At 50.7% G+C, this 22,156-nt stretch overlaps 1 protein-coding gene across 8 annotated transcripts in view; it reads right to left on the bottom strand.

Moving 5' to 3' along the window:
* The window catches only part of PTPN3 (protein tyrosine phosphatase non-receptor type 3), a 103,130-nt gene extending 87,224 nt beyond the window's left edge, over positions 1–15,906 (bottom strand). For 5 of the 8 annotated variants that reach the window (XM_053656174.1, XM_053656172.1, XM_053656176.1 and 2 more), the window contains exon 1: positions 12,652–12,726. Coding sequence is in view for 1 of the 8 variants with exons in the window: in XM_053656171.1 (XP_053512146.1) it covers positions 15,272–15,290 (19 nt within the window). In the remaining 7 variants the exon portion in view is untranslated. Of the gene's footprint in view, positions 1–12,651; positions 12,727–15,271; positions 15,514–15,825 lie in introns of those variants that run through there. The other 3 variants (XM_053656178.1, XM_053656173.1, XM_053656171.1) reach the window with 3 other exon arrangements.
* Positions 15,907–22,156: the final 6,250 nt, after the last annotated feature.

Here is a 22,156-nt window from a genome sequence, read left to right as displayed (position 1 = left end):
ACTGGCCAGTGAACAGTGCTACAATGAACGTCGCTGCGCAAGCACCTGTTTGGGCCCGTTTTCCGTTCTTTTGGGTCTGTATCCATGAGAGTTGCTGGGCCATATGGTGATTCTATGTTAAAACTTTCTGAGGACCCGCCAAACTTTTCTACAGAAGCCGCATCACTTTACAGCCCCACCAGCGATGTAAAGAGGGGCCCTGTCTCCACACCTTCACCAGTACTTTTTCCCTTTCTTTGATGACCATCATAGTAGGTGTGAAGTGATATATTACTATGGTTTTAAAGTAGAATTGTTAGTTTTTCTACGCTTCCCACCTTTCTGTATTTTCTAAATTTGCATTTTCCCTAGTGACCAGGGATGTCGAGCATCTTTTCAAGTGCTTGTTGGCCATTTGTAGATCTTCAAAGAAATAGCTATTCAAGTCCTCTGCCCATTTTTTAGGTTGGGTTGTTTATCTTAATTTGGGGTGTTGAGTTATAGGTGGCCTTTGTGTTATTCTGAATGTTAAACCATTATCGGATATATGATTCGCAAACATTTTCTCCTACTCCGTAGGTTGTCTTTTCACTTTCTTGATAATGTCCTTTGATGCACCAAAGTTCTGAATTTCGATGAGCCTAATTTACTTATTTCTTTCATTGCTTATGCCTTTGGGGTCATGCGCGAGAATCCATCGCTCAACCTTGATCGTGGAGATTTACCCCAATTGTTTCGGTGAGGGTTTTATGGCTTCAGTGTTTGTGCATAGGTCATGGATCCATTTGGGGTTCATTTTTGTATATGGTGTGAGGTAGGGACCGCCCTGTCTTTTCTGACCAGGGTCCCTTCCCCTCCACGATTCTCTGGCAGAACTAGCTAGCACTACAGCATGAACTTCATGAAGACAGGGTCTGGGTCTTTTAAAAATCACCACTGTGGTATATGTAGGCAGCCATCCCAGTGCCTAACCAGCAAGTGCTCAATAATTGAGATAAATGGACAGCTGAGGGCATAAACTCCACCCCCACCCCCAACTACAAGACCACCCACAACTGGCTGAAAGACTCTTGTTTGCAACAAAGTAGTAAATCCGATATCTAAACGTGTTGAGAACTAAATCTACAGCAACAACTGTATTCACACACTGTTATCAGTTAAACTAAAATGACCCAAGATCTAACCAGCCTGCTTAACTGACTGGGCAGAGAGCCCAGCCCCAGAAAGCTCAGCACGGCCTCACCAGCGTCCCAGTTCAAGCCCCTCAGTGCGCAGAGCGGCACCCTGAAGGGCCTATGGAGGCAGTGACCTCCCAAACCCTGGGCCTCACGCCCCAGGGCTCCACCACCAAACGCAGGCCTCAGTGACCACCTGCTGCAGATGAGCCACAAAAGGGTAAGAGATTAGGCTGAATTCCTTCAAACGGTAGGAACAGCCCTCCGGTTCCCAAACCTCCTATCAGAAAAAAAGACCCCTGGGTCCTAGATCTTCTCCTGCCCTCCCCACCTGCTCTCTCTGCACCGGCCAGCTGCCCCATTTCCTGTTCTCGGGTTGCACTCAGCTGGTTCCCACCTCAGGTGTTCACACCTGTTCCTCTGCGTGGACCAGCCCTCCCTCAGGCATCCTCCAGCTGGCCCTCCCACTCCCCCACCTTCTTCTTGAGTCTGCCCAGATTTTACCTCGGGGAGGCCTCCCCGACACTCCTTAGCCTCTATCACCACCAGACTTAATCACCCACCAGTTTCCCACCTGCCTCCTCCCAATTCCCTGTCCGTACCTCCCACTACTAGAGTGAAATCCCTTGAAGGCAGGGACTTCTTTCTTAACTGCTGTAACCCTAGCGACTAGAACGGGGCCTAGCAAGCGTGAGGTGTGCAGTTGGTATCTGTGGAATGCACAGATGGACAGGACAAAACGGGGGACACCACTCTCAGTACTCGCCCTGTCACTGAGTGTCACACAGGGGCCCACAGGCGGCCCCGGGCGCCTGGGACATCGTGGGTGATCAAAGGCTCCTACCCACCCCCGTGCGGCCCAGAAGCTGGCAGCTCCACTGACCTGGCCACAGAGAATGGAGCCTCCCCACACCGGCACTTAAGGCTTGCACACTGCGTACACCATGAGTGAGCGAACAGCTGATGCGCACAGGGCTGACTTGCACCGGCACTTCTAGAAGGCCGTGTCCACGCTGGGACCAGTGCATCTCCCCAGCTCGGCCGGAAGGTGGTCTGACCGAGCAGTTCTAGTCCTAGGGACCTACTGTTGGTTTTCCTTTTCCTTGGAAAGATCTTCCTCCCAGAGGCATTTGTAACATTGAAAACGACAACCAAAAAGGCGGATTTCCATCTTTAGAGGGCCGGTACCATAAGTTACAAAACAGCCACAGGATGTCCGTGCAGACATCATAGTGACGTGGAAAATGACTAGAATAGTAAATTTAAAAGGTTATAAAACTGTGTCTGCAGTATGTCCACACCTACAACATAAAGGTAAGGGAACTTGTAAGACTGTAAAAGTAGAATCGTTAGTTTTTCCATTCTTCCCACCTTTCTGTATTTTCTAAATTATCCGTGAGCAATAATGCATTAGGAAAATCAAACTGATAGAGCTTTTCAAAGTGAAGTTCTGCTTTACTGGCAGCCAGGGCACCTGGTGTTTCCCTGGTGCCCAGGGTGTGTAACTGCTTGCACCTCTGTCCCCTCACTCGCCTTTGGAACCCTGCTTCCTCTCCCCCCAGCACCCAACGCCAGCAGGCCTCCCAACCCCGCCACAGCACCGACAAGGGAAGTCGTCGCAAGGTCTGCGACCACCGTCCCTGAGAAATCCCGTTCCAAGGCTGGGACGCCCCACCCACCGGACGCTCTCCTGGCCCACACCCCCCAGGCCAGGCCGGACCCCTGCACTCCCCAGCTCTGTGGCTCTGGGCAAGTCACGGGGCCTCTCTGAGATTTCACTTCCTCTGCAGGGAAATGCGGCTGACCCCACCTCACAGGGCGTATGAGGCTACGAGTGTGCTCCAGGCACCGCCACACACTGGGCCCCAACCTGCTGGCTCCCCCTCCCAGCCTCCCGAAGCTGAACTTCTCCATCTGCCTAACTGTGGGCGTCTGTCCTCTCCTGAAATCGTGTTGCCCTTGGACCCTGGGCCACCACACTGTTTCTTGACTGATATCCCCATTCCCCGGCGGAACCCTCCACTCCTTCAGAGAACACAGGGCCCACTAGCGTCCCTCAAACCTGACGCCCAAGCCCGCCCAGGCACTCAGCCCTCCACAGCCCCCACTCCACCTCCCGGAGTCTTTCTCAGCATTTTCACTCGAGGTCCCACTGACTCCTTAACCATCTTCCCCCATCCACACCGACACCTTCCCAGGCACCCAACTCAGTGCTGGGCTCTTGGTGCTGCCTTTTAGTCACAGGACTTTACATCTTCTTCCCCAGTGAACACCCTGTCTCTGTCGCTCTCTCTGACGCCTCAGGCGTTTGATGAGCACCAGCTGCAGCCAGGCTCCGTGGAAGGCGCTGGGGTTCTGAGGGAAGAGGCCATCTCAGCTCCCTGCCCTCTGGGAGCTCACAGGCTTGTCAGAGAGATGCACGGATACTCACCCTTCAGTGTGGTGAGCGCAATGAAGACAAGTGTGTGCCCCTGGCTGCTGGGGCCTTGTCTGGACTGTGACCAGGGACTCAGCCTGAGATGGCTTCTGGGGGGATTCGAATGGCAAAGCCAGACCTTGCAGGGTAGAATATCAAACAGCAAAACCCAATCACCCAATACAAAGCCCTCAGGGGGTCGCTACTGCCCCACTCATCATTACCCATCATCTGATCCCGATATGACCCACCAGGCTCCAGAGGCCCGGGAGCACCTGCCACTTTAAGGCACCTCCATGTTGCCGGGTGCTTCTGTGGCTTTTTCTGCACTCTCTGCCCCATGAGCCTGCCCAGCAAAACTCATGCTCTGGGCCGATGCCATTTAAAGTGCAGCTCTGGGCCGGTGGCATCAGCATCCACCTGGTGCAGGTTAAAAATGCAAAATCTCAGGCCTCGCCCCAGACCTACGGAATCTGAGTCACCTCACATGCACATTAAAGTCTGAGAGGCTCTGCTCTGCACCCCCTGATCAACTCCCCCTGGCCTCTGCCTCCACATCCTCTTCCTCAGCTCCCCTGACCTTCACCTCCCAACCACCCCGCCCCCGCAGCCCACCTGCCCAGGGCAGCACACACGAATGACAGCTCTCTCCCTCCCGGGGACCTCGGGCTCCACCTGCAGACATGTGCACACGACGGCCCTCCGTCAAGCTTACTGCGGAGGACAGGTGGCAGGTAGTGACCGACACCCAGCGCCTCCTGATTGTCATATGCCACCAGAAGTCCTTGTCATCATGCAATCTGCCCTAGTGAGGGTGACATACTTGTCACTCCAAGTATAGAGATGAGGAAACTGGGCTCACAGAGTTCATGGGGGGGTCAGATGACCCCAGGCTTACAACCTGCACCGAGAGGTTAACCAGGAGTGCCACCGTCTCGCAGAGAGAATTCTGTATGGGAGTATGTCTGCGTTTTACGTGGGGAGCAGTCCCTGGACCGGGACCAAGAAACTCGGGAAAGTAGCCCAGAACAATGGGACAGGTGGGCGGAGGCCAGACTGCAAACCTCTTCAGTGACAGGCTAAAAAAGGAGCTCAGACCTACCGGGGGCAGGAGGTAAGAAGCTCCTGGAGCAGTCTGGTTAGAAGCCACAACATCCTCCCCGGACACCCACCCCACCCCCTCACCCTCATGAACCTGATTTGTCACCACTGGGGACCTGCTTCTCTGAGCCTCCAGATGCGCTGGCTCCACCTGCTCTCACAGGCTGCAGCCCGAAACCGCCACAGCAAAGCCTCGGCAGCAGTCACCAAACGGGCCTTGCGTGGCCCCCAGCAAAGCCCAGCTGCCAGGAAACCCTTCCCTCCTTCCCCATGACTGGCAGCACCTTTCCCAGAAAGGGTGGACACCGGGTCCCCTCCGACCCCGTGTTCCCCCACCAAATCGTGCTTCCACACTGATGCCCTATGGAAGCCCAGAGACTTGCCCTCCCCTTCAGACAACAGCCGAGGAGGCCGGCCGGGCTCTGGGGGATGGAGCAGAGTAACAGACGCGTCTGCCCTGGAGAAGCTCACAGGAGGGAGCCCCGGCCCTGAGCACGTACCCCTCTAAAGGGAAACCAGTCTCACGACCCCCTCGCCGCCACACATCTGTGCACCTGGACCTATACGGAAATTCAAAAAAAGCCGAAGGCTTCCTTAGCCTGGGGAAAATGCCTTTTAGTAGCATATAATCACTGCAACAGCGAATCTGCCCTTATGATTGAAAATTTCAGGACTAATTTTGTAGAAAACAAGAAACGTTATTATAACACAAAAATGTTTTAATTCTTACATTATCTATAGGCTGAAAACATGTTGGTAGAACCTGGTTTGTGAAATGCAGACCTGGAGGCTGGCTAAGCAGCACGCGGTCTGCGGCCCAGAGCCTCAGCATCACCTGGGAGCTGGTGAGAGCCCTGGAACCGGAATCTGCATTTGCACACCGAACTAGGGAAGCCCTGGCCGGACGCGTTCGGTGTGGGGGGCCTTGGGTGGAGATGGGGGGAAGCAAGGCCAGACGGAGCCAGGTCATGTGGAATTGGCAGAGAATGAAGTGATCTTACGTATTTTTGTAGGGGACACTCTCTGGTAGCAACGTGAAGGAGGTACGGGTGTGAGGGCCTTGTTGGGGACACTAAGCAACAGTGGAAATAAAAGGGAGACGCTTAGGAACTAGCCCAGTTTGTGAAGGAGGGCGGCTGGAGGACAGATTTCTCAGGCAGATCTGTGCAGTGCAGGTGTGGGGTGAGTGAGGCGTGACCCTGGGGTTTCACGGTGAAGACTCACGGAGAGGGTGTGTTTAAGGAAGAAGGTGCCGAGCTCCGTTCTGGATGTGCATAGGAGCTGGGGAGGTGTTCAGATGTGACATACACAGGACCTGAACTGCCCAGAGATGACTGGGCTGGAGACTCAGACCCCTGAGCCCCTGATGAGGGGATCAGGTGAGTTCACCCAGGAAGCCTGCAGGACGGTAAGAGCAGAGGATAAAGGGAACAGACAGCAGAGGATGAGCCAAGGCGGATGGGAAAGCAGGAGGGAGGCTGCGTCACAGAGGCCCTGGCATGAGGAAGGGGCAACTGGCCATGGTCTTGACAAGTGAGTGGTCCCTGGCCATCACAGCAAGGTGATGTTAACCATGGGGCCAGTGGGGAAGCCTGGGGGTGTCAGGCTGGTGGATACAGGGGCAGACAAAGCTGGGACTGCTATACAGCTGTCTAAACATCTCACCTGATGTGCCAAGTCCCCTTTAATCAAAATTGCCTTTCTGTATACCTATGTTCACAGTGGCACTATTTGTAGTAGCCAAAAGGTGAAGACAAAGCAAGTGCCCATGGATGTCCAGACATCCACATTCAAGGGAAAATGTTCCCTTGAATGTGGATTCAGCCTTCAAAAGGAAGGAAATGCTGACACATTCTACAGCATGGATTAACCTGGAGGACATCAATCGTGCTGTGCGATATGACAATCCCAAGAAGACAAATATTGTACGATTCTACTTACGTGAGGTACCCAGAGCAGTCAAATTCAGAGACAGAGAGTAGAAGGGCGGCTGCCAGAGACTTGGGGGAGGCAGATGGGGAGAGTTAGTGTGTCATGGGTATGGGGTCTGTCTTGCAAGGTGACAAGTGTTCAGTGGCTGCACAGGGAGATGGCGGCACTGCACTTTGTCCTTAATGCCACCGAGCCGCACACTTAAATCGGGTCAACACAGCGAATTTTACATTACGTGTGTGTTAGCACAATTTAAAAAAGGCATGGCTTTCATTATAGGTACGGGACACCTGAGCACCTGGAACTGAACAGTGTCTGTGTCAGGAGAGGAAAGAGCAAAGCTTTCTCCGTGACTGCAGACCACCTGTCAGCAGGCAGTGAGGGGGAGGGAACAGGCCTGGAGCAGCTTTCTTCCCTCGGGTGGAGGGACAACCGTCTTTAACGGTAAGTGGACAGGTAAGCTTGAGCCGGAAACTCGCATTTTCTCAGACTGGAGGAAAGGCACAAGAGGAGCCAGAGAATGAAGAAGGAGTGGCAAAGGTGAAGAGGCTCCCACGGGATGGCCTTGACATCTCAGGGCCACAGGCACTGGGGTCATCTGAGGAGGTGGGGACAACAGGGACATCTGGAGAGAGGGAAATGGTTAGGTGGGTGCAGGGTCGGGGGCGGCTGGGGGCAGGGGGTAACAAGAGAGGACAGAATGCAGGGTGCAAAGTGCAGGGCACACTGTCTGAAACTGTCACTAATCCTGGGGCGGAGGTCCTCAAAGCATAGTCCCCGGCCTCTGAGCCAGCAGCATCAGGGGGGCGATTGTTAGAAACACACGTTTTCAGGCCCCACCGGGCAGTCTGATTCAGACTCACTGAATCAGAAACTCAGGGGGCGGGGCCTAGGAGCCTGTGTTTTAACAGCTGATTCCGATGTGCCAAAGTCTAAGAAACACTTGTATAGAATATAGAAATCCAACAGCAAGGACATAACATCTTTTTTTGTATGAAAAAAAAACCCTAGCAGCTTCTACAGAAAAGAGCAAGAAATTCACGACTGCTTCAATGCCAACACAACTGATTTCTATAGTTAGAGAAACGCCACAGCATGTTAACAAAATTACAGAAATATACAATCTAATAAACTTCCTGAAATGAGGTCTAGAAAACAAACCTGAGACCTGGGGGCCTGAAACTGGACAACCCAGGTACCAGTCCCTGTTCTGGGACCGCCCGTGTGCCCTCGAGTGTGCCACACCCTTTCTGGGCCTCGGTTTCCCCACCTGAAAAAAGACGGAGCTGGAAAAGGCTCTGAGACCCCTTCCCGTTCTGACGCTGTGCGATTCTTTCCGTCCTGTAAAAAGTGACCTCGAAGTAAATGCTTTTACACAGCTGAGCCTGAGGGTGGAAAAGAACATTTTTAACTACTAAAACAGAATACAACAGTTAGCTAGGGAACCTTTCCAATGTTCAGTATGTGGTAGTATCGTGCACTCTAAGAACTAGAACTCTCCTTCACTAACTGGCTTTTCCATTACTGCCACCGACGCACAGAGTTATAAAAATACTGGACTGGACTGGACCGGACCGTGTTCGTGAAGTCCACGTGACTGGGTTGCCCCAGAAAGACATACCTTCGCATTTTCATCCTACGGGGTTTTTTAACCCAGGAAGTCAGGGTTTGTATTTGTTGCTAGGCAGAAAATGGGTTAAAGTGCCAGATAACACGGACCCCAGAGCTTACCACCTCTGACCAGAGAGCCTGAGCCTTCAACGCCGCCACTCTAGGCTTCCTGATAAATGGCTCCCAACTGACCTTGTTACCGGGATTCCTAGAGGCTGCTCTTCTGCCTGGTTCCTCTGTATCCAAGGCCCTGTCTACACCTACCACTCATGCAACACTCGTCCTCTTGTGCCTGGGTCCCAAGTTGACACCTGCTTCCGTGACTCTGCCAAAGGCCAGTGACTTGGTCCTGGTCTTAGAACTAGGGCTGGGAGAGGGCCGTGAGTGTTCGTGCAGGAAAGACAGGGTGCAAGGGTGAGCCACAGGCGGAAAAGGACGATGAGGTCTAGGGAGACGCTAATCTCCCGCCCTACCCCACTCCGACCCCCTGGCTCTTACATTCCATTAGAATTTGGTCAGTGAGAAGCTAAGCTGGCTTTCTTGTCCCCTTTGTGCGTCTATCACAGACCCTGTCCTTCCTTCTCCATCCAGCCTGGATGCACAAGTAACATTTTAGGCTGTGGCAGTCCCATGGCAGGAAGGAGCAGGTGAGGAGAGGGCTGCAAGAAGGCTGGTGCACCAGGAGCAAAGCAGGCCCAGGGAGATGCGACCACAGAGGGACCAGGGCCACGAACGTGGGCCCGGCAGGCAGTGCCAGGGAGATCAGTTCTGTCTTTATCCAGATAAAGGGTAGAAAACCCTGCTGGAAAGTTTTCCAGGCTGATTTCCCTGCACAGACCTCCAACCTCAAGTCACACTGGGTAGAGTCACACATCCTCATTTGCCTAGGGTAGTCCCGGTCAAGGCTAGCAGATTAGATACAATTATTAATAGCTGCCCTTTTTATTCTCAAAATGCTCTGGTTCGGATAAGAAATTCTAGTCATCCCATTCTTGGGTGCCCAGGCCTGCAAAGTCAGAGTCCCAGTTAGAGAAGGCTGCTAGGGGCTGGGAAGGACACGCAGGCTGAGTCCCACGCCTCATCACATGTTCCATTCCCCTCTCCAGCACCCCTGCCAAGCCACCACCCAGTGTCTGCTTGCATACCTGCAGGGACAGCAAGCTCACTATCCCCCGAGGAAGTCTCTCTTTCCCGGGGAAAGCTGTGTTATAAAAACAGCAAGATTCAAATCTGCACACAGTGTGGTTGCAACTAAGGACAACATCCTTCAGCAAGGAAAAGAGTGGGAATGAGGGAAACTGGCTTCTTCCTCCCGCCTATCGTATGGTCTCCTCATTCAGCAAATACTTACTGAGTGCATGTGATGTTTCAGGGGCAATGGGGATACAATAGAGAGTTAAAACAGAGACATAAATAGAGGGGCATTCTACAAAACCACTGGCCTGCACTCTGCAAAGACTTCACAGTCGTAAAGGACAAAGAAAGGTGCAGGAACTTTCCAGTATAAAGGATACTAAAGAGACATGACAACCGAATGCAACCCATCTCTGGGCTTTTCTTTGCTACAAAGGATACCATCGAGACAGCTGGCAATACCTGAATAAGGTCTATAGATAGTACTGTAACAACACTGATTTCTTGATTCTAAAAACTGAACTGCAGTTATATAGGAGAATGTCATCATTTTCAGGAAATGCGCTGACGTATCTGGGGGAAAGGAAGAGTCTATAACTAGTCCTTAAATGGCTCAGGTAAAATACATACATAGAGAGACGGCTAAAATAAAGGTGATTAAATGGTACCATTTGGGGAATCAGAATGAAGGGCAGACGGGAGTTCTTTGTTCTATTCTTGGAGCTTTTCTAAGTCTGAATTAGGTCAAAATAAAAAATTAAAAGAAAATAGTAAGTCTCAGAGACGATTATTTTTTTAAAGAAAGACTTCGCGGAGTTCACAGTGTAACTGGGGAGACAGGTAACAATACAACTAATGATACTAATTAACTGCAAAATTGCGACTGTGAAAAGCTCTGTAACAGGAGACAGAGCTGGTGGCGTGAGCGTTCCTGGCAGGCAGGCTCACCGGAGTCGGGAAGGTGAGGGAAGGCACCTGCAATCACGGAGCGAAGCCCCAAAGCTGGGGAGGGGGAAGAAGGCTCCAGATTCTCACAACCCAATTTTTTTTCTCCCTGACATTTTAATTTTAATTCTCTAAAACAAACCATGTGTAAGTTCGATAACCAGATCGGGGAGGGAAGCACGCCCTCTCCAGGCCCACCAGTGGTCAGGGTCAAGGGTCAGATGACAGAGCTGGCTGCTGCCCCTCTCACCAAGAACCTCAGGTCTACACTGAGGCGGACTCCCCTGAACAAGTGGGATACAGGGGCCAGGGCTTCACACCCCACTCCCAAAGTCAGACCAGTGCCTTTCACCCACACAGCATCCAGCTGGCCACGGCCCCTCTCTGGTCCTGGATCCTGCCCCTGTGGAACATACCTTTAGTGCTAAGAGCTTGAGCCTGTAGCCCTGCCCTGGGAGTGAGCCACGACTCGCCCACCGCGACTCTCAGCACTGAACTTGACAAACTGCTTGTCTGCAGGGGCAGGCGCCTGACCACAAAGGGAGCAGAACCTTCTGTGTTGAGTTCTGCCTTAGTAGGTTTTTGTTCATAAACTTATTTAAAATAGTCAATTTAAAAGACACGGGATCTGCCCTGCCTGGTGTGGCTCAGTGGACTGAGCGCCTGCCTATGAACCACAAGGTCACTGGTTCGATTCCTAGTCAGCGCACATGGCTGGGTTCAGCCAGGTCCCTGGTTGGGGGTACACGAGAGGCAACCCCACATTGCTGCCTCTCTTTGTCCTTCCCTGCCCCTCTCTCTGAAAATAAATAAAATCTTTTTTTTTTAAAGACACAGGTTCTATTATTAGTCTCATTTTACGGTTCAATGACTTGTCTGGGGACAGATGTGGGTTCAAATCCTGGCTGTCCTACTCAGGAACAAGGTGCCCTTCAGGCAGCCACTTCCTCTCTCTGAGCCTCGGTTTTCTCACCCCATCCTGAAATGGGGGCTTGTGGGAATTCGCCAGGTTCTGGGACCAGAAGGTATTGTTTATCCCCTCTTGAGGCTGCAACAGGCTGAGGTGCAGAAATTTCACTCCAAACAACACACTGCTTAAATATTTACTAAAACTTTGTGTATCCTGACCATAAATCATAGGACCTGAATTTTCCAGGACTATCCCAATTTCAAATCCTCTCTCCTAACTTTCCACATAAACCATGGAAATGTCTCAAAAATTCCACTCTCTCAGTATCCAAACAACACCTCCCAGGCCTCCTCTTGCACAAAAAACGCAACACAAACATTCTTTCTCCGACCACAGTCCCCAATCTCCGGTTCGGAAAGCGCGGTTAGGGAGCCCTGCAGGCCCCTGAAGGAAGCAGGGCTGGGGAAAGATCCGAGGCAGTCAGCGCTGCGCCAGAACCCTCGGCCCGGCTGTTCTCTGGTACCACAGCGAGAGACGAGCCAGGAGAAGGCGGACCACGATCGGAGCATGGCCCGCAGAGGGGCACAGACTGGGGAGATGAGCTCTGCCCCTACCTGCCTACCCAGAGGCCAATACCCAGGGAGGCAGCGCAGTTTGGGGGCTGCTATGAAGACCAAATGAGTGAGGCAGTGTTTGGAAAGCACTCAGGAACAGCGCCCGGCAGCCAGTAAGTGCTTTATCAGTGTGGAATAACTGAAACCAGAGGCGTCCTGGGCAGAAGGGGCTCATGCCTCGAAGACAACCTAGAAGCGTTGCTCCTATCCCAGGAAAGGGGGGAGAACCAGCTCTTACCCCTGGGCTGAGTGCGGCCAGGCCCGAGATGGGAGTGCACCTAACTACAGGAGGGGGTCCTACATCAACCAAGCTCAGAAGCCTGGACCTGGGAAGAGTCGTTGCTCCTGAAACACACAAGGTCTACATGCGTCTGAGCCTTTGCACCTGCTGTTCCGTCTGCCCTCTGAATACCATCTCTCTCTACCTTCAAGGCTGAAAGCAAACGCCAGCTACTCCCTATGATGTTCCCTGATGCCCATCAGACCACTGGCCTCTCTGCATCTGGCTTTATCCTCTTTTAAGGCAGTTATCAGATAGACAGGTGGACAGAGAGATCACATACATAGATCAGTTTTCCCAACTCTACCCTGAATCCTCCCACAACAGGGGTTTGAATTTCACCTCTAACCCTAATGCCTGTCATATAGTATAGACTCAATAAATCTCCGAATTTGCTGTTAAATCTGTGCTCACAGCTGGTGTTCACTGAAGGCACAACCAGAAGCTACGTGATGCAAGATCACTGGTTCGGGACCCATGACCAGATCAGATTTCAGCCAGGCGCCTACCAAGCCCTCCCTTTAGTTCCCCCTCAGGCAGATGAAAGGAGATACCTGTGAGAACAGAGGCTGCGGTTGCCGGGACCCAGGCAAGGGCAGTGTGGACGCTGACCAGATCTGGTGCTGTCTCTGTTGGAGTTAGTAAGGAGAGCTGAGGCTGGGGAAGCACACCAGCAGGCTGCCCTGCCCCCACCAGCCTGTCAACACCAGGACAAGTGCAGAGTGCCTTAGGCATTCCAGCCCCTGAAACAGACCCTGAGAAGAAATGGGACTTGCTGTCCAGGAACCACTGTCTGGTGGAAGGAAGGTGAGGGCTGGGATTATGACCAACTGGCACTCTCCTGGGTAGAGAGGGAGGGACCACAAATTGCTGGTCCCCTCCCAACCTGCCAAAAACCCCGAGGGGCTTCCTGTTCCCTCTGGTCCCCCCAAATAGGCCTCTCTCGTGAGTTGTCCATCTTGGAATATGGAATCCCTCCTGAACCTGGACCCACAGGTTCAAAAGCTCGAAATACATCCCTCTTGCTTCTGGAGCCACACAACCTTTCCTGTTTCCTTATCTGCAAAATGGGAACAGGGAGGACACTGAAATTAAACAACGTATGTGAAATCTCCCAGTGCATCCTCGACAATCAGTTTGCTGAAACCAGACAAGAGTGGCGAAGCAGTGTGGGACCCTCAATCTGACTCTGTGTTAACTTAGGTTCTTTCTCCTGCCCAAGCAGTCTTTTGGGGCCAGAACCTGCCCTTCCCTTACAAAAAAAGTCTCCCCTTGCACCCTGTTTTTGCTGGGGTGTGTGGGCCAGCACTGCATCTGCCATATAGAAGCAGCTTAATTAATAAATGCTGGCTGAACAGAATGCCTCAGGCACTCTGAAATGCCTTCAGTAACCTGACCTTTTACATTCCCCAGCTAATGTCTAATTTGCATATAGGAATCCGTTTTAGGAGATGGCAAATCACCAGAGACAACTCAGGATCAATACAGAGTAGTAGGCACATTTTATTCTACTCTAATTCTCTGCAAATTGGTGTTCCATTAACTATACGTGGGATTTATGGGAGCTCACTATAAACTAGAATATTTAACTAGAACGACCTACTCTGTCAGATAATAGCCTACTGTTGTTAATGTTCAACTAGTCAATCTCAGAAAGGTTTCCAGTTTCCAATCTACTTTACATCCTGATTTAATCATCAGGAAAGTCATCTATTTGAAAGTCTCCTACAATAAAGGGCGGCTTGTGTAGAACAAAAAAACCTGCCCATGGAACCAGAAGACCTAAGTTATATCCCACCTACACCACGAATGTGTACTCAGTGGCTCAAAGCCTCAATTTCCCCGTCTGTAAAATGGGAGTAACACCAGCCTCAAGGGGGAGTTGTAAAAATTAAATGAGTTGATGCATGTGGATGTACTCTGTGCAGTTCTGTAAGGTTATACAAAGGTTATTATTACAGTAAAAACGTAAGACGAAATTCTCAAACTCCAATAGGCTAGTGACAGAAAACAGGAGTGGATCTAAAAGGCCAGGCAGGATATTTGGCCCCCAGGGGACATCTGGCCATGTCCGGAGGTGTTTTTGGTTGGCACAACTGAGGGAGAGGGACTGATACTGAAACTTAGGGGCCAGAGACAGGGGGATGTTACTCAATATCCCACAATGCATAGGACAGGCCCCACAACAAGGAATTAACTAACCCCAGCCAAGAGGTTAAGACACCCAGATGGAGGCCCTGGCCAAGTAGTTCAGTTGTCAGAGCATCACCCCAGACACCAAGGTTGTGTGTTTGATCCCTGGTCGGAGCACATACAAAAATCAACCAATAAATGCATAGTGGAACAACAAACTGATGTTTCTTTCTCTCTCAAAAATCAACAAATAAAATTTTTTAAAGGGAACCCTTCTCTAAATAATCACTAAAATTTGGGTTAAGAAGCTTTTTAGAACAGAAATCTTCCTAACTAGGCTTTATTTTCAAGCATCATATGCGTAAACATTTGCAGGACAGATCTTCTCACAAAACGGCTTGTAAGTACAGCTGAACTGCCAACTTCTGGAGTTTCTGAATGTATGAAACTGCTTTTAAAGATGCTCTCCGATTACAATTCAGCTGAATTGTTTTTCCAAAGCCCTTGACTTCATTGAAGTTCTCCAGGGCACAAAGAGAGGGGCTGTCACTCTGTCACTAGGCCCTGAAGATGCTTTCCTAATTCTAATTTCCTGGTGAAATGGGAGCCACGAGGGTCTCTAAACGAATTAAATTCACATCACGCCAACTGCTCGCTTGCTTTGTGCCGGGCATAGAGCCAAACACCTCCACATAATTTATCCCACTTAATCCACCCAACAACCCAGTGAGATGAGCATTATTACCGGCTGTTTGCAGGGGAGAAAACTGAGGATCAGAGAGGTTAAACAACTCGCTCAAGGTCACCAGCTGGCCAAGGGGGGAGACCGACTTGACCAGAGGTCTCCAGTTTCCAAGTCACAAGTTCTTTCCACCACCTCGGACAACCCAGGTGTCAAGCTGTCTCAACTTCCCATGAATTTTTAAGGCAACCGCAACTTCTCAGTAAGTTTAGGTTGCTGAAAATGGGAATATCGGGTGCGGGGTGGGGGTGGCTGGGAGCTCACATTCACTCTCCCACTGCAGCTGTCTCCCCAGGTACCTGATAAACCAATCCACATTGCCCGCGGAACAGGATAGATTTATTGGCGCTGGAGTTCGTGCCAGGCCCAGGAAATGCCATCTTTGAAAGCCAAGAGGCGAATTAGCCCTGGGAGCTGGGCGAAGGTCTGGCTGCCGGGGTGGCTTGCTCATAGAGAGCTGTGCGCCCCTCTGCGTCCGGGGGCCAGGGTCGTTGTGCAGCTGGGCCCTCCGGAGCCGCCGGCCGCGCGGGTTCCGCCAGTCGTGTCCGCCCAAGCCCGGGTCAGAGCGCACGCCCACGCCCCGCCGCGTCCGCGTCCCGGCACCCGCCAGAAAGCGAGCCCCACCCGGCCCGGCCTGTCGCTCCGGCCTGGCCCCGCCAGGTGAGAGCGGCGGGGGCGCCCCCTCCCTGCCCCGACGTGGCGCCAAGACCCCGGGGCTGCCGCGTCCGCCAGCCCGCCCGCGCGTTCGCCGTGCGCCTGGGAACGGGTGGAGGCGGGGCGGAGCGAGCGCGACCCCAGACCCCGGTCGGCCTGCGCCCCGCACTCGGCCCGCTGGGGTCGCGCCGGGCCATACCTGCAGCATCCGGGGGCGCGGAGCGCCCAGGTAGGTCGCGCTTGCGGGCGGCGCGGAAGCTCGCTCGCTCACGGCGCGACCTGGACGCCGTCTGAGCATGCCCAGTGCCGCCCGCGGGCGGCTCCCGCCGGTCGGGCCGGCCGCGACGGGCCCGCGCGCTGGGCGGGGGGCGGGCGCCCTGGCCGCCCTGCGGGGCTTCCGCGCCCCGAGCTTTCTCACCGGGACGCGCCTCCCAGCCACTGGGCCTCTTGGGCCGGACTCTGGGCAGCCCCGAATCCCCTCGCGCGTGCACGCACATATTCGTCCCATAACCATTTATTGGGCACCTACTATGTACCCGGCCCTCAAAGATTTCATACCTAGGAACGTCAAGCAACCAGCTTAACAAATCTGCGAGATACGGGGGAGTCTTGTCTCGAGGGTCCTGCTGACTCCCAGTCCAGTGCTCACGCCCTCCATTAGTAAGCTTCCGAGCTTAAACCTTCTCCCGAAGATTTATGGGCCCCCTACCTCATCTCTTCCGCCTCAGTTCACACCTGCCTTACTGCAGCCCGGGAGCACCCTTCTTCCAACATACACTCAGAACCTGGCCAGCCTCCACACGCCTTTCTCTCTTTGTGGGACGTCTTTGCCCAGCTTTTTACGTGTCTGCCACCTTCTCATCGCACAAAGGAACTCCTGGGAGAGGTCTTCCCTGACCACTTTACTAAAACAACTACCCTCCTCCTGTTCTCTCCATTTCCTCGCTTTATTTTTTCACATCTATCACTATTTATTCATTAGTTCATTCAACAAATAATTACTGATCAGCTATTCCGGTTCTTTACGCGTGGTGATCAAATGGACAAAAATCCTGTCCCCTGGTGGAGTTTGAGGGGAGAGGCAGGCGACAGACAATAACGTACAAGTAAGCAAGCTGTATGGTATATTGGAAGGTGAGAAGTTCTACGAGGAAAACAGAACAGGGTAAGGAGAATTGGGGTGGAGGGAGTGCAGTTTTCAATGAGGTGGTCAGTTCAGGTAACACCGAGGTGACATTTCAACCACGCAGATAAATTGGAAAGAGCATTTCCTGCAGAGGGGATAGCCAGTGCAAAGACCCTAAGGCGCAGGACCAATTAGGCAATGTCAAGGAGCACAGAGGAGCAGATGAGGTCGATAACTGACTTCCTCTAATTTGCTTACTTCTTATTGTGTATTATTCGCCTAGGAATTTCAGCTGTGGGACTGCAATGGTGCCTGTCTTGGCTGCAGTGTCCCACACACGACAGCAGCGCCTGGCACACAGTAGGTGCTCAAAAACTATCTGTTGGATGAATATGTGAATGAAGAGATGTAGAGAGGGTTGAAAACATCCTGTCCGGACTCGATGCCTGAGGTCCAGGAGGCAGGTCGGCCTAAGGCCATGGGGCGGGCGCCGGCAGCACCAGGTACCCACTTCGATCTCTGTCCCCGCGTTGCACGTCCGGGGTAGCTCCACTGCACCTTGCGCCGCTGGAGAGTGGTGCCGGGGGAATTCCGACAGAGCCCGGGAGACCCAGGAAGAGGACCCGCCCCGCGCCCCGCCCCAACCTCTGGTCGTCAGAAAAACCTGGAGCTGGGGCGCTCGGACGGTACCGGTAAGACGGACGGGGAGCGCACTGGGCATGCTCGAAGCCGGCTGCGCCGGAGCGCCAGCGAGGAGGAGTCACCTAGCTCAGCTGGCGACCGCTGCTATGGAACCTCGTTGTTCCTTCATCCCCAGTCCGATCCTACCCATTCTTAGGCGAGGGGTGGTAGCGTGTGGGGACATTTTTTTCCGAAGCTCAGTGGGAAAGCTGGGAATTCAGAGTCTGCGAAAGGCGTTCTCTGTTCTCTCCTAGCAGCTGTGTGACCTGGGTCACGCACCTTGACCTCTCTGTGCCTCAAATAAAACGAATACCTACTTCTTGGATCCGGCCTGTGTGTGGGGATCGAAGGAAGTCAAGGTCGTGAACGTGTTCGACTCCTGCATATTCACGTCCTTGATTTAATTCAATCCCTGCCCCCCCCCCCCGCAATGGATGGGTGGAACAATAAATCCATGTTGCACTCAGATGTGGAAAAACCTGCAGTAAATGGGCATGGGATTTCTTGGAGTTGTATTAATTTGCCTTCCTTAAGAAACTAGATTGTAACTACCTTTTCTTTCCCCGAGGTCAACAGCCATTAGTTGAAACAGTGTTCTCAAAATCGAACTAAAAAATGTCCATAACTAAGAAAAAAAAAGTCCTAAATATTTGTAAAATTTTGCATTTCATATGACCATAACAGGAACGGGAACAAAAGGAAAGAATATCCGTCAAACCGGAAACAAATCAATGTCTAAAAATAGAGGAATGATTACCTAGGTCATGGTACATTTGTTGAAATAATAACTATTTTACACACAATTAGACCATGTTATCACAGGGGATAACTTACACACCATGCTAAGTGAAAAAAAAAAAGCTGAAAACACAAATGCACTGGATAAAAATTGCACATTCGCCAAGACTTAGAAGGAAATATGTAATAGTCTGATTTGGAGGGGTCTTGGGACTGGGTTTTCTTTTTAAGCTATTAGTGCCACCTTGTAGCATTGGCAGTTAGAACAATTTAAAAGATCAAATTAAAAATTCTTAAAGTTTTTGTGTAATTCAAATAATAACAACAATAATAACCACTATTATTGAGCTCAAGTATGATCAATACTTTACTCATGTGCTGTCTTTAATCCTTACAGTCACTCTCTGGAGTGGGTGTTTCAGCTCAGTTTTACAGAAGGGAAACAATCAAGAGCTGTTCACACCTGGGAAGTGAGGGCACGGAGATCCGATCCGAACACCAGCTGGTCTGGTCTCAAAGTCAGCATGTTAGGTTTTACAACATTGCCTTTCTGTGTCGTGGCCTGCCATGTTTTGAAAATGAAATAAACCACGTATTACTTCATTATTGTGTCTTTTTTGCTTTATTTTCTCTACCCTTTGATGTGTTTGCCGGCTATGGGTTACCTTGAAGCGTTCTAATCTCCTGTTGCTATTTTATTCTTGGGGCCAAAACAACAAAGTCCATCCTGTTGAGCTGTTGCACCTAGAATGACAGTTGATCTTGTATTGTAAGCTCCCAAACCTTATGCAAGAGGGTTTTTTGGACGGATACATAATCTTCTTAGTGTATGTGGTTGAACCCAACCCCATCTATAGCAAATAGAGTGCCCATTGGGGCCACTCTACCAAGTCTTGGCTAATGAGGCCAATCCAGAGAAGACCTGCATAGATTACTGTCCCTAGCAATCATCTTGGGGGAAGAATCACAGTATAATGGAATCACATGGCCCATGGACTCCTCAGGACTTTGCTGTGTGATGTGGGGAATAAAAACATCTCTGATGTTTGTGGAGAGAAAGCCAGAACCCTAAAAACAGCCTCCCTACTGCTGAAAGGCTTAAAAACAAAACAACTCAGCTCTCTTTTCAAACATAATGCTGATAGACTGTACCTGGTCCAGAAATCACTAAACAATAACAACAAATGCACAAAGCCAACAAGGGTCTTTTCATTGGGAAGGAAGAAATTCTGCAAACCCAAAATGCATCACTGGTAATGGAGCAGATTCATGCAAGTTAAGAGGAACAACAGCTGAGCAGCTGAGCACAGTTATTAGCAGCATTTCCCAGAACCTGCCATTTGGGCAGAGAGCTGGTGCCAAGTGCTGCACACAGGCAATTGGCTGGGGGCATTTACAGGAAGAGTTTCCTGGAAGAAGCAGTGAGGATTGTCATGCACATCAAAACTCAGGAAGTCTGGTCACTGGGAGGGCTGTTTCAATGATTTACAGCACAGGGCTCCCTGCTGAGATGCTAATGCTCATCAATTATTTGTGCTGTTAATGCAAGCTCACGAAGGGCCCAAGAATCCGTAAATATGTGGGCAAGTGGTGCTGTTATAATGACAAGTGAAAAGAATACTTGCCTATTATGGCTTCAGCTGTATGAATTACTGGGTTAAACCGTATAAAATTGTCATTTTGTAGGTCTACAATGGGTGAACGTTGGTAGCTTCCTATATTTCAACTTAATACAGACACGTAGGAAAAAAGACTGGAAAGAACTGCACCAAAATACTAATGGTGACTGAGTATTGCCTGTACAGACAGAGGGAAGAAGATACAGAAGCTATCTTTTAGAAATCAGGAGAATTTCAAGCCTCTTTCTTACTATGTCTTTATAATTTCCCATATCATTTGTGGTTCTTTTGTTACCAGGAACAATGAAACAAACTTAAAAGTTGATAAACCGCAGAAAATGATGTAAAGAGAGGAAAAATGGCTACTCTGGAATTGTACGAAAACATGAGAGGTTCTTATCCCAGAGGGTGAAGTTTGCCCTGCCTGTCCGGCGGTGGCAGATGGCAACAGGATGTCTCTTCCTGGCCCAGGGGAGGGACAGAGGAAGAAATGGCCAGTGGTCACACCAGCAGCCTGAAGAAAAGTGTTAGTCCAGCTCAGGACTTCTCGGTCTCTCAACTTGCATTTCCAAGAATCCAGGACTTCATGGGTCTCGCTTTGAGAAACACAAATGTTTAAGCCTAAAGTTTTATCCATTAAAAGAAAAATGTCTTTCCATCACAAATTATCACTGCCGAAAAGTTCTCTGATTGCAAAACAGACGAACAAATTTAAATTTAATGTGAGCACAAAAGCAGTGATGAGGTGATTGCTGTTGATTCAGTCATTCATCAGATATTTATTAAGCACCTACTGTGTATCGGGCCAGCTCTGTAAGTGCTTGGGTGACATCAGTGACCAAAATAAATAACAAACTCTGCTCTTGTGGGTATGCATTCAAGCCAGACTGAACAACAAGCATTATGAATAAATGAATCACAGTTTACGTTAAGAGACCAGGGTTAAGGGTGATAGGGAGAATGGTGGAGGAGGGGGGAGGGGGTTGCAATTTTAAACAGGATTGAGAAATTGAATCACTTAAGCAAACGCCAAAGCAAAGACCTGAAGGAGATGAGGGAGTTGTTCATGCAGATATCTGGGGCAAAAGTCTGGGCAGAGGGAATCACCAGTTCCAAGGCCCTTAGGGGAGCATGTCTAGATTAAGGGGGCGATGGGAAAAGCTGCAGAGTGAAGCCAGAGAGGTAGCTGGGGCCAGAACCCAAGCCCTCCCGCCCTCTGCTTTGCCAGCCCAAGGAAGGACTCAGCCTTTCAGCCTGAGCTGGACGAAGTCAAGCCCACCTAACAGCTGCTGAATGTGCTTGACAACACATCAAAAGTTCAAATGCTGCTCCTTTGGATGGTCACTGGAAACCAACTTGGCAGTGAGCGCAGATATCAATAAGGGAACCAAAATCATGTGGCAGCCTTTCATTATAAGGGAGTCAGGCAAGTGATCCAGACTCTAGAGGTATTTTTAATATTATCATAGAACTAGAAAGATAACATGAAATGAGGACCTCAGAGGGCTCTCAGACCTCCAGGAACATTTGAGCGAACCCTCAGGGATACACAGACCCGAGTTTCAAAGACTCTCTCCCAGCACAGGACCAAATGGACCACGATGGACCCACAGACCACCACATAGAAATGCTGAAAAGCAGAAATGTAAGTGTAGGAACTTTGAGATCCCGTTCTGGAGACTCAGTGCATTGAGGGTGTTCCCATCAATAGATGTCTGTGGCTTTAGAAGTGCAGAGAAATGATGAGAAATGCCGAGAGAGAGAGAGAGAGAGAGAGAGAGAGAGAGTTGGCATCCCAAACGGTGACGGGCCCTTTTCAAGCAGTGGCCTTCCCTGAAAGGGAAAATGGGTTTGCTGAGCCCCCCAAGCACACCATCAACATGAGGAGAGAGAGAGAAGGAGAACAGGCAATGAGTGTAGTTGTACAGAGGTCATGGCTTTGAAAAATCAGCAGTGATAAAGGAAACCTTCAATGGTCCTTAACAGAAGATTCTAGGGGGGAAGAGTCAGGAACAATACTGAAGGGAACAGCATGTCTTAAAGTTTAACTAAGGAACGACATATCAAGATCACCTTGGCGGAGAGAGTCCTTGTGAAAAACGGCCTCAGTACAAACCTTCTGAATTTCTGATGGTGGGACCCAGGAACCTGCATTTTATAATGGGCTATAGGAATCTTAGGCACACTGATGCTTTATAAGTTCTGTCCTACAGTTGCCAATGAATGTCCACCAAGAACACAGTCCAAGTTTTCAACTAAGAGGACGGGGAATCCTACCAAGAGACAGTCATGGTCTTCTACGGAGCACTGATGCTTGGATGGATGGGATTCAGCACCAAAGCATCAGCTTCTTAAAGAAAGTATAC

The sequence above is a fragment of the Artibeus jamaicensis genome, unplaced genomic scaffold (assembly GCF_021234435.1).
Source record: "Artibeus jamaicensis isolate MK-2021 breed Jamaican fruit bat unplaced genomic scaffold, CSHL_Jam_final scaffold_1964, whole genome shotgun sequence".
Classification (NCBI taxonomy): Eukaryota; Metazoa; Chordata; class Mammalia; order Chiroptera; family Phyllostomidae; genus Artibeus; species Artibeus jamaicensis.
The sequence above is the reverse complement of the archived record's forward strand: the minus strand, read 5'-3'. Positions and strand labels throughout refer to the sequence as shown.